The sequence below is a fragment of the Rosa rugosa genome, chromosome 2 (genome assembly GCF_958449725.1).
Source record: "Rosa rugosa chromosome 2, drRosRugo1.1, whole genome shotgun sequence".
Taxonomy (NCBI): Eukaryota; Viridiplantae; Streptophyta; class Magnoliopsida; order Rosales; family Rosaceae; genus Rosa; species Rosa rugosa.
In genome coordinates, this window is record NC_084821.1 from 16907497 (window position 1) to 16920017 (window position 12521).

The 12521-nt window shown below is 38.8% G+C and overlaps 1 protein-coding gene across 1 annotated transcript; it reads left to right on the plus strand.

The window, feature by feature from the left end:
• The first annotated feature begins 8471 nt into the window (after positions 1 to 8471).
• LOC133731875 (ankyrin repeat-containing protein At5g02620) lies at positions 8472 to 11694 on the plus strand. Its single transcript, XM_062159311.1, has 4 exons — positions 8472 to 8875; positions 9026 to 9711; positions 9792 to 10201; positions 10667 to 11694. Exons 2-4 carry the CDS (start codon positions 9339 to 9341, stop codon positions 11549 to 11551), a joined length of 1668 nt encoding a protein of 555 aa, XP_062015295.1. The 5' UTR covers positions 8472 to 8875; positions 9026 to 9338; the 3' UTR covers positions 11552 to 11694.
• Positions 11695 to 12521: the final 827 nt, after the last annotated feature.

A 12521-nucleotide genomic window follows, 5' to 3' on the forward strand; every position in this document is an offset into this window, starting at 1 on the left:
GATCTCGGCCATTATACACTTGAAAGCGACGGACCAGATTAAATGGTGATTGAAATCTACGGCCCAGATTGCACCGCCAATTTTCTTTGTTTAAAATGAATGTCCTTATTTCCAAACTTCCAAAATATGAAATAAATAGCTCCAACGTTCGAAAATTTCACGAAAATTACCATGGACTCATCATAATGCGTACTTTATTATCGAGTTACCAAATTGAAGATTTCACTTACTTAAAAATTTTGAAATTACTCCCGAGCACTTATAACGCGTAATAGTAAAACATAATATGCATATTGAAGGGTTTAAAGTAAATATTTTATTCGGTCAAAGCAAGGGTACAAGGATAATACATGAGAAATTTTGGGTTACATAATTAAAAAACAAAATTATGTATTTTAGTAGCATATTTTAGCATGTATGACCATTTTGGTAATTACACTCAGCTAAAACACTTTTGTCTTACAACTTACCAAACACCTAGAAATTGCTTTTCGTTCTCACAATACTTTTAAAAACAGTTACCAAACACCTCAGCTGTTTATTCTCACAACAAGTTCGGAAGTGTTTTCTCTCACAGCAGGTTCGGAAATGCTTCTTCTCACAGCACAACAATTCCAAACTAAGCCATAATCTAATATAATAGTATTTCTTCAAGGAAATGTATTTTAATGACAATGTAATCAAAAGCATATACTAAGCCAATAATCAAGGCAATATTCTGTATCTAAGCTGAAAATTAGGCAATCGTGTTTGTTCTGGTCGTTTGGTAAGATCCCTCTCGTTTTCTGTTAATTTTGGATAAACCCCATTTTCGTCTCTCAGTTTCTGACTTTCTGTTCGGTCAAACGTTCCGTTCGGGTCACTCCACTTCCTAGCGCGTGCTTCCACGCTCTCCAGCAGGTGGCTGTGAGGTGTCGACGTGTCCTTGTCCAAAATACCAGTGTGGACCTCGTGCGTTTTTGACAATTGCGCGTGGGGTCCATCATGGCACTGGGAATATAAAAAAAAGGGGTTTTGTCCGGTCTTGCAATCGCCGTGCCAACGTGGGCGCTCTCGCTTCTCGGGACCCACCTCAGAGCCATTCATCATCATCGTCTTCCTGCAAAAGTTTGCAATCATTAATTGCAAATGACGTCTTTCACCTTCCGGAGTCTCATTCTGACCATTTAATGAAATATTGAGACGTGAAATTTTACGCAGTTACATTAATGCATTAATGCATTGATACATTAAATATAGACTGATTTATATTAAATTCAGACAATAATAGTCTATCAATACATAACTATTAGTCTATGTGATGCATGATCTATATTCAATCGGTCTTTATACCACGTGGAAGTAAATGATGAATCAGATTTATATGTCCCATTTTGTTTTTTGATTGATCTAGTTTTAGGTTAACTGTTGAAATAAGTAGGTATCAAAGCATTTAACATGAATATTGAACAATGTAATAAAAAACAAGAATACTACCTATATGAAATTTCATGACTATCGGATAACGATGGATACCAACGTTGGATAATTTGCTTGTTTATTTTGTTGACTATTGTTAATTCATATCTCTATTTTTCAAAATGTTTTTTATAAGAATTGACAAGATCGACTAAGTTTTTAAGAGCACGAGGCAGATCAATAATTTTAAGCGCACAACATTTATGTTCATTCACGTATTTTAACATTACTTCTTTCTCCCCATAGTAATAGGTATGCACATAGTGAGTGCAAGGCGTTGAGAGTGGCTCGTGGCATTGGCGACCAGGGTGCCAGCCTACTCGGCCTATGCTTAAGGAAAATTATTATATGGTCCCGGATCATGGTACGTGTGGTAGTTCGGGCTAATATTATTGGTCGATATGAGATGTACTTACTCCTAATTGGCTATCTTAATTTAATTTTTTTTTTCACTCATGCATAATTTGCGTCAAATTCGAGTGATATTATTGACTCAGTCCACCATATAATATTGTCACGTGATAGTCTGAGACTATAAAATAATTACTCTATGCTTAGGGCCGGCCGTGGACGTATCCCTACACTCTTTTAGGGAACCATCTAGAAAAAATGAACATGCATGCATCTATAAGAACAAACCTCAGATGGTCCATCTGCCATCCTTTTTATCCTTTTCCCATTAAAAGAGAAATGTCTGAGTGAATCAGTGGGATCGTGAATCCAATTGGAAGGTTTGTAGCTAAGCGCTCAACGCAGCCATAACATGAAGCTGTGACCCACTAACGCTTATGATGCTTTTGCCACCATCAATTTTATGCAAGTCCTAAATTATCAAATCCCAAAATTATATTTATTTATCGAGTAGAAAAAAAAAAAACCCACATGTTTGCATGTTATGCAAGTGCTGATTTACAAGCTCTTCTAAGCGCGTCATATGCACTCCGTGAAACTAATAGATTATATAGGGGATCACTGAGCCTTATTCCATGTGGTATTTGGTTCACTTGTGACGCAAACAAAGAGCGGAAGAGGGGTGGTGTTGCTAGTTTTGTATGCAAGTCAAGAAATTATTTATTGCAGCAAAAATAATTCAATTATTTAATTTTTGGGTTTTTTAATTATATAACTGGTCATCATACCTCTGTAATTTAGATTGTCTTTAGAAAATTCAAAGGTGTGTAAATAACAATTTGAAGTGTGTTAATTAATAACATCCTAAATTTTAAGTCTTTCCTCGGCTTAAGTCAAAGGAACTCTAATATTGAGTGCATTAATACATTATTATTTAGTATTTCTATATTGCTAACTATAAAAGACAAGAGCTGATATCATATTTTGATTTTTTTTTTTTTTTGAGTTAAAGAATTTTCATTAAGAGAAACCCTTAATTGGGAGGATTACAATCATGACACGTTTACTTAATTGGAATGGAAAATAATCATGAATGAGAGACAAGTGGAATGGGAGAAGAAATGAATCATATTGATTCCAGAGGATTGATTCCTAAACCCATCTCCCCCCTTCGTAATCAAATTCCTGAGTATTCAGGAATGATTCCTGATAAGGAGGTGGGACCTACATCCATTCTGATTCATTCATGTGTTAGTAGACTTAGGAATTCTTTTACCCGGAATCATTCCGATTCCTTTATGTGTTAGTAAATGCAGGAATGTTTACCCCGTAATCATTCCCTTCCATTCCAAGTAAGTAAACGTGCCCTCAAAGTTGTAGGCATCTAAACCAAAAGGAACTAGAGCTAGCCTAAAAAACAATACTTGCCAATCTATGTGCAACTCCATTGCATGTTCTAGGAGTGTGGCAGATAGTTACACTATGCAGAGACTCTAGAATCATCTTCATGCATGTCATCCACAAGTTACCTTCAGCTAACACTTCATGATGGGGGTTGCAGATATCTTGTTTGGCATGCAGACAATCTGTTTCAACAATAACATTCCCTGCATTCAAAGATTGGATCAGCTGCACTCCATGTTTAATGGCTTGCAGTTCAACTTGTTTCGGACTTGATATGTTGGAGATAGGAAAAGCAAAGGCTGCTCGAAACCGGCCTCTATTATCCCTCAGAATGACTCCTACATCACAATTGTTACTATTAGGTAGAAAACTGCCATCAACGTTGAGCTTCCAGCTTCCATGCAAATCCGGCTTCCAAACTGCTCATGTTTTTTGTTTGGGACTCCGATCAATATTTCTTGCTCGAACTCCTCCAACCAAGCCATGGAGCTAGCCATGATCTGTTCAGCATTTTGGTTTTTATTCTGCCATAGAAAAGTGTTCCTATTTTTTCACAACACCCATAACACCATCAACAATTTTTCGAACTGCAAATTGCTCATATGTAGCGAACGTCAACATCCACTCCTTGAAATGTAGGTTAGGCATCAAACTATCCCCAAGATTAAACATGGTTGAAGATAAAATAGAGGAGGCTAGAGGACACTTACAAAGAATATGAGCATTGTTCTCATAAGCATGCTGACAGAGAATGCAATGTAGATCTCCCTCATAATCCTTTGTTTGCAGCTTAGCTCGAGTTGGAAGAAGATCATGACAAGCCCTCCATACACAAATTTGTACTTTACCAGGAACTTTTGAATTCCATAATCTCTTCCACAATACTTTAAAAGGATCACCATTGGAAGAGGAAGCTAGCAAACTTTCAAGAACTTTGGCACGCGCAATCCAGTAAGCAGATTTTACAGAATACATGCCATTGCGTTCTAGGCTCCAACAAAGTCGATCATGCATGACTCTCTGACCAAGTGGGATGCATATAATTTGCCTGGCAATTTTCGGACTGAAACACATGTTAATGATGAAGGAATCCATTGCTTAGAAGTTGGATTGATTAAATCAGAAACTTGCTCAAAGGGACAGTTAACCGGCCTATGCACCAAATATTATGGACAATTTGGAATCCACTTATCAGACCAGATATTAATACTCATACCATCTCCCACACACCATTGGATACCAGCTTCAAGAATTGGTCTGCCTTGCAAAACACTTCTCTAAGAGAATGAGGGTGCGTCTCCTAACTCAGCCTCCCAAAAGGAACAATATGGATGATACCTTGCCTTATATAACCTAGCAATCAAGGAGTTAGGGTTTGTGACCAACCTCCAGCCTTGCTTAGCCAACATAGCCAAGTTGTAAGTGTATATGTTTTTGAAACCCATACCACGTACCTTCCTGTTTGGTATGACAAAGTTTCTCCCAACTCCTCCAATGTATTTTTTTTTCATCTGTATCACCCCAAAAAAAGGATGCACATAACTAATGAATGTCATCACACGATCCTTGAGGGTGCAAGTAGCAGTTCATAGCATATAGAGGCATGGTTTGAGCCACTACCTTGATTAAAGTCTCTTTTCCTGCTGCACTAAGAATCTTAGCCTTCCAGTTGACTAGCTTTTGTGTAAGTTTTTTTTTTTATATACGCAAAAATGGCTGTCTTGGATCTTCCAACACGCATAAGGAGCCCCAAATACTTGTCATGCTCAATGACACATTTAACTTCCAAGATGGATGCTAAATCATGTTGTTTAGCTTGCTGAACATTGTTACTGAAAACAATACTGCTTTTTTCAAAATTTACCTTCTAACCCGAGGCGTTCTCATAAACATTTAATAATCTTTTGTATTGCCTGCATTCCTCAACAGTTGTTGTGTCAAACAAAATGTTATCATCAGCAAAAAAGAGATGGTGAGTGTAAGAGCTTGGGGACACATGGTAAGGCCCTGAATTGAGTTGTTGTGGACTGCTTGAGTGATCAGAGCTGATAGACCCTCACTGCATAGAATAAAGAGGTAAGGTGATAATGGATCACCTTGCCTAATGCCTCTAGATGGGATAATCTGTTCTGAAGGCTCACCATGTATTAGAATAGCATACTTCACAGACATGACACAAAGCATGATTGTTTCAACACATTGAGGAGCAAAACCAAGTTTTAGTAACATGGCTTTCACAAATCTCCATTCCAAGTGATCATAAGCCTTGCTTATATCCAGTTTAAGAGAAAAGAAATATGTTTCTTCAGTTTATGCATAAAATGGGTTGCTTCCGTAGCGACCAAGGTATTGTCTGAAATGAGGCACCCCGACACATATGCACTTTGCAAAGGAAAGATAATATCCTGGAGCAGAAGTTTTAACCTATTGGCAACTACCTTTGAGCTAATGCGGCAAACAACATTGCACAAAACTATAGGTCTGAAATGTGTAGCATCCTTGGGTTCCAGAATTATTGGGATCAAACACAGGTGAGAGAAGTTAGCTTCCAACCATAACTCACCCTTCTCTAGGAAATTCTTCACTGCAATACAAACATCTTGTCCAACAATATGCCAATATTTTTTAAAAAAGAAAGGTGACATACCATCTGGGCCAGGGCTTTTTGAGAGATGCATTTGAAACAGTGCACTTCTAATCTCATCATCAGAATAGCTTTGTAACAGGCTTGCATTCATTTGATCAGTGACCTTATTTGGCGTAGCATTCAACACTTCTTGTAGGGCACTGTCATCTATGCCCTCAATTGTAAAAATCTTTTGAAAATAAGTATGCAGGAGCTGATGAATAATTTGTGGATCAGTTTGCCACTCACCCTGGTCATTAGTCAGACCCTTTATCATATTTCGACTTCTATGATTGCTAGCTCTCCTGTGGAAATAGGCTGAGTTTCTATCGCCCTCCTTTAGCCATAATGCCCTAGACCGTTGCCTCCAGTATTTTTCTTGATTAGTGAGAAGTTGATTGTAGCATGCATGAAGTGCTTTTTGTTCCTCATACAAAGGAGAGGATTGTGGCTGTCCCATTAGGTCTCTCAACTTCTCTTGAAATACCCTTATCTAGACTTTCTGTTTATCAAAGTCCGAGACATGCCACTGCATCAAACTCCTTCATGTGCTAGCAATTTTATGCCCTAGCTACCTCAGAGCATTGCCGGTTGTAGGACATGACCATTCTTGTTTGATTATAGCATCACATTCCGGCCTTCCCTACCAACATTCTTCAAAACGAAACCATCTTACCATTCTTTTTTGAAACAGCCTTTCAGCCCTAACTTTAATCAACAACGGGCAATGATCAAAGTCAGAGGGATCAAGAGTGATGACTCTGCTCATTGGAAAACAGTGACACCATTGTGATGTCTGGAACCCTCTATCAAGTTTTTCTTTTGTATACCGGTTATACCAAATATACCTACTTCCTACATATTCCATGTCAATAAAACCACATCTGGCCATAGTGTTTCGAAATTTCGCCATGCCTGCCATTGCACGAGGCACTCTCCCTGTTTTATCATCATGACACATGATTTCATTAAAGTCCCCTACCATTAGCGAGGGAAGTGAACATGGTTGTGCTACCAAAGTTTCAATTAATCTCCAAGTCCGGTCTCTACCTTTCCTAGCAGCCACACCATAAATGTCGGTGAAGCGCCATAGATCAATTCCCGGTTTGCCTATTACAGCGTCAATATGGTTTGCTGAGTACGTGCGCAAATCCACATGCGTGTCATCATTCCAGAATAGCGCCACGCCTTGAGAGTCTTCCTCATGAGGCACACAAAAGCCTCCCATACATCCCAGGCTGTTTTTCAATGAGTCAATCAAACCCTTATTTGCTAGGGTTTCTAAGAGAAAAATAAGTGCTGGCTTCTTTGCGTCCACCAGATCAATTAGAGCACGCCGAGTTTCATAGTTAACGATGCATCTGCAGTTCCACATGAGGACGTTTCCTTATAACATGCCGGCAAAGCACGATTGGATTTAGGGTTTAGGTGGTCGCATAGTCGTCGGAGGCCTTAGGGTTTTTATATTTTGATTATTTATGGGATAAGATTTCACGAGGATAGTTTTTTGTAATTTTATTATAATTTAATAAAAAATTGAAACTAATAAAGTGATAATACACATTTCTAGAAGTCTGCATGAACACGAGGGACACCATATCATTGAGGAAAAACTAAACATCATTAATGTTTAATTTGTAACAATAAAGCATGCTACTATTATAAAATGACCTAACAAAATAGTAAATAACAAATTCGATCACAAAGCACTAGAAACAAATGGTATATGAGATAACATTGTCTCATCTACCACACCACCACACCCTTTTGAGAAAAAAATCCTCTTGTGAATATACGTTTCTTCATAGTTTCTTTTTAAAACAAGAATGCATTAACCAATGTTGTTCAATAGTCATCTCTTGTGACTAATCATAATCAATCAATCAAGGCTTGAGGGCAGCCGCACCGGCCCTTTATTCAAAAAAAAAAAAAAAAATCATAATCAATCAATCGTATTTGAAACAGTAATGTTTAATGCATAATTTAAGTTAAATTTCATTGTGACAGAAAAATAATCTTATTTCCTTACATCTCTTTTGTTGGGAGCCATTCTAATGACGACCACTAAAATGAGGACTAGTTAAGAACTTTCTAATCAACGGTTTGGGAAACCAATTTTTTGATTACATTACCGCAAATCAACCGTTAGATTTTTTTTTTTTTTTTGAAAGAACCGTTAGATGTTTATGTATGCATAAGTAGATCACTTCTAAAAATTTTCTTCCAAATTGCTAATCGTTAAGGTACCGAACTAGATCAAATCAATGGACAAATCTCTGTCAAACAGGAACTATTCATGTTCATAACTGATAAATCACTATTATAAATGTCTTAACGATTTTCAATTTGGTTGAAAAATTGCATAAATAATATACACTTAAATATCTAAAAATCTAACAGTTGATTTGCGGAAATATAATCGAAAAGTGAGTTTCACAAAAAAATCTTCAACTAGTCCTCAATTCATTAGAAGGACTCTCCTCTTTTGTCCATTAAAAACAAATAACTTGATGGGATAGCTGCCCCTGCCCTCTAAGTAGCACGTGTGCCCCTTCACTTAAAAGCGCGCGTGGTTCTGTTGCCTCCGTTTTTCCATTTGCCTCTATTCTGTTTCTTTCCCTCCCTCAAAAATCTTTCCAAAAATATAATACCTCAATGGCAAACTTGGACATCACCATCACCATTTTTACATAGAGCCATCCTTTATTGGGTTATAGATTGGTTTCTCTGAGTGTGATTTAGATTCTTCTCACATAAAGTTGAACTCGTTCTTGCTGTTGCTGCTTACATGTGCCATTTTTGATGTTTCTAAAATAATAAAGCTGTTGCTGTTCCTTTCTTGCTCCTCCTCTCCACCCCCGAAATAAAGGGCCTCTCAATTTTTGCTGTTTGTTTCCAAATGTGTACCCTCCTCCCAATTATCCATTAGAACCATTACAGCGTGGGTTTACAATCCCATGGTTCTCTCTCAAACTGCTCCTAAATTGTATGGTTTTACATGGAGGAGAACAAAGTAGCTCCTTTCTTCAAACCCAGGTACATATTTTTGATCAGCAACTCTGCTTCATGATTGTAATATCATATTGAAAACATGTGAAACACCACCCATAAGTTTGTTTATTGTCATTGTGGTGAGACTGGAAAATGGTTTTAAACCCAGAACTTTGGTTTTCTTTTTTGGAACAGGGCACTGATTTGGGATGCAGGGGAGGCCAGAACCAGAAGTGGGTGATAGGAATTCAATTTCCCAGGTCTTGCTTCTGTTGAATTTCAGGGCTGCTGTAGAAGACGTTTGATTTTTTTTTTTTTTAATTTCTTTGACTTGCTTTGAACAAATTGATGACTATTGTTCATCAAAAATGCAAATTTTGATCTGGGCTTTTTCTGGAAAGAAGAGAAAGTTTTCTTGAATCATCAAGTACAATTAGGTTGTATTCATATACATATAGAGAGAGAGAGAGAGAGAGAGAGAGGAAGAGATTTCTATAGCTGATTCTCAATGGAGGCAGAGACACCAAAATCTGAGCAGTCGCCGCCGGAGCAGCCACCGGCAGGGCAGCGAAGCTTGCCGAGGAAGAAAATGACAAAGCAGTTAACCGGAAAGCGCGATGATACACCTTTGCATTCTGCTGCGAGGTCAGGGAATATGGCTGTGGTGAAAGATATCCTTGAGAATACAGGAGAGGAAGAGTTGAAGGAATTATTGGCCAAGCAAAATTCTTCTGCTGAGACACCCTTGTATGTTGCTTCGGAATATGGTTATGTCGATTTGGTTAGTGAGATGATTAAATACTATGATCTTGCTACCGCTGGAGTCAAAGCGCGAAATGGGTTTGATGCATTGCACATTGCTGCCAAACAAGGGGATATGGGTGTGTGTTTATAGCAAACCTTTCTGTATTTGGTGTTACTTTGTTTTACGGGGTAAATGAATGTCTTTTCCTTGTTGCAGATGTGTTGAAAATCCTTATGGATGCTCATCCAGAATTGACTATGACCGTGGATCTCTCAAACACCACGGCTTTGCACACGGCTGCAAACCAAGGGCATATTGAGGTTGTGAACTTTTTATTGGAAGCAGGGAGCAGCCTGGCAACCATTGCTCGAAGCAATGGCAAAACCGCGCTGCATTCTGCAGCAAGAAATGGTCATTTGGAGGTTATGAAAGCGCTTCTCGAAAAGGAGCCTGGTATTGCAACTCGTACCGATAAGAAGGGGCAGACTGCACTTCATATGGCAGCAAAGGGGCAGAATCTTGAGGTGGTGGAGTTGTTGATTAATGCGGATTCTGCATTGATAAATATGTGTGATAACAAAGAAAACACAGCATTGCATATAGCTACTCGAAAGGGTAGAACTGAGGTAAATTACCTTGAACTATTTATAGATTTGCTATCAGAAAATTGTTTGGCAGACATGTAGTGGTGGTTTCATAATTTGTTAATCGAGTTGAATGCATCATAGCAAGTTATTAGCAACTTAAAATAATGACATTTCTGGATTCCAATTAATTTAAATGATACGTGATTAAGGTTGTTTCTCATCATCAACAAACAAGGATTAGGCTGAGGTTTCTGTACAATTAGTTAAATTCTTTTTCCAATATTCGTTGAATTTCTGATAGCAGTCTTGTATAAGCCCACTTTCACTTGGGCATCTTCATTGCTTCTCTATGACATTCTTGGTGTACTCCACCAGATTTGATTTTCTCCCCCAAAATGTTATGAAATCTAGGTTTAGTGGATTCACCAGGCTTCGTACCTTTTAATGTTTCTTTAGATGGATTTGAAGCTGGCATAATAACCTTTTCTAGTTGTATGTGTGCAGATTGTTAAGATGCTTCTCCAACACAGTGAAACAGAGGTAAAAACAATTAACAAGTCCGCAGAAACTGCCCTCGACACTGCAGAGAAAACCGGGAACTCTGATATCAAAGCCCTTCTGCAGGAGCATGGTGTCCAGAGTGCTAAAGATCTCAGGCCACAACCAAAAAACCCAGCTCGAGAGCTGAAACAAACCGTGAGTGACATAAAACACGAAGTCCACCACCAGCTAGAACACACTCGTCAAACAAGAAGACGCGTCCAAGGCATTGCCAAACGCCTTCACAAAATGCACACAGAAGGCCTCAACAATGCCATAAACTCCAACACTGTAGTTGCTGTCCTCATTGCCACCGTCACCTTTGCAGGCATTTTCCAGATCCCTGGCCAGTGGGTCGATGACCCCAAAGAAATTCCTGACGGGATGTCACTTGGTGAAGCCAAAATTGCTAACCAAACTGCCTTTAAAGTCTTCTTCGTCTTCAATGCAATTGCCCTTTTCATCTCTCTGGCTGTTGTGGTGGTGCAAACTTCAGTTGTGGTAATCGAGAGCAAAGCAAAGACGCACATGATGGCAATCATTAACAAGCTAATGTGGTTCGCTTGTGTGAATCTCTCCGTGGCATTCTTAGCACTCTCTTTTGTTGTGGTAGGAGCAGATGAAAAGTGGCTTGCAATTGGGGTAACCATTATTGGAACGGTAATAATGATTGGAACTTTGGGGACTATGTGTTTCTGGATTGTTAGGCATCGGATGGAGGCCAAAAGTACGAGAACGGTCCGAAGAAATTCGATAGGAAGCCAGCAGTCAAAATCATGGTCTTTGTCTGCAGTTATGTCTGAATCTGAGCTCCTGAACAACGAGTTTAAGAAGATGTATGCAGTTTGAAACTTCTACGTATACTGCGCCTTCCAGATTATTTTTTAAGCATTGGGGCGTCAAAACTGGTCTATATCATCCTATAAATTAACTTCTAAATATATTGTATATTCTCCAAAGGAGTTGATCATAGTTTCTTGCTCCTGTAGAAATTTTTGGCTTTTGTTATTGGCTTATAACAGATGAGTAATATGAATAATGTACGTCTTTAACTAAAAGCACTACCACCATATTTGAGGACTCGATCAGAACTCAGAAGAGCACTGCAGCTCAATTTTAGTCGCTGCTGATTTATCGAGCTATGCTAAGATTTTAAAATCGCGTACATCGATCTTCTAAAAACTATTAGTAGCATATCAGATTTGAGATTGACGTTCTTTGATTTTTAGACATGAAAATGAAAGAGGTGTTATTATTGGTGAAGGTGAAGGAGGCGTGCAAATTCCATGAAAATGAAATAGGTGTAATTATTGGTGAAGGTGAAGGAGGCGTGCAAATTCCATGAAAATGAAATAGGCGTGCAAATTTCCAAAATAATAATGAGATTTGATAGTCTGACAACTCAGGGATCAGAAACAATCACAGCAGCCGATCAATAATTGGGAATTATTCATGGGAATGGAACACATCTGACAATGCCAATAGTCACTGTCGATGGGGCTGCTATTTACAATGGTCTTGAGTATGGGCAAGGATCATTCAGTTGCAAAAATGTCCCCATAATTTTGTTTTGTTTTTATATTTCAGGGACAATGCCATTTGTATTGCCTGTCTTAGGGGTCATCATGGGCCGGGCTAGGGCCGGCCCTACCCTAAATTTTAGGGCTTAGGGTCGGGCCAGGCGGGGCCTAGTCAAAGTCAACAAAATTTAGGGCCGGGTAGGGTCGGGCCGGGGCTTAAATATGCTAACCCTTACCCGCCCGAAAAGCCCGATTCGCTAGGGCCGAAAGGGCTGGGTAGGGCCGGCATTCGGAATAGG

Bases quoted from the DNA above. Each gene is read 5' to 3' on its own strand.
- LOC133731875 (XM_062159311.1), top strand. From the start codon at position 9,339: ATGGAGGCAGAGACACCAAAATCTGAGCAGTCGCCGCCGGAGCAGCCA. The intron at 9,712-9,791 runs GTGTGTGTTTAT...TCCTTGTTGCAG, and splicing joins TGCCAAACAAGGGGATATGG to ATGTGTTGAAAATCCTTATG. The intron at 10,202-10,666 runs GTAAATTACCTT...GTATGTGTGCAG, and splicing joins CTCGAAAGGGTAGAACTGAG to ATTGTTAAGATGCTTCTCCA.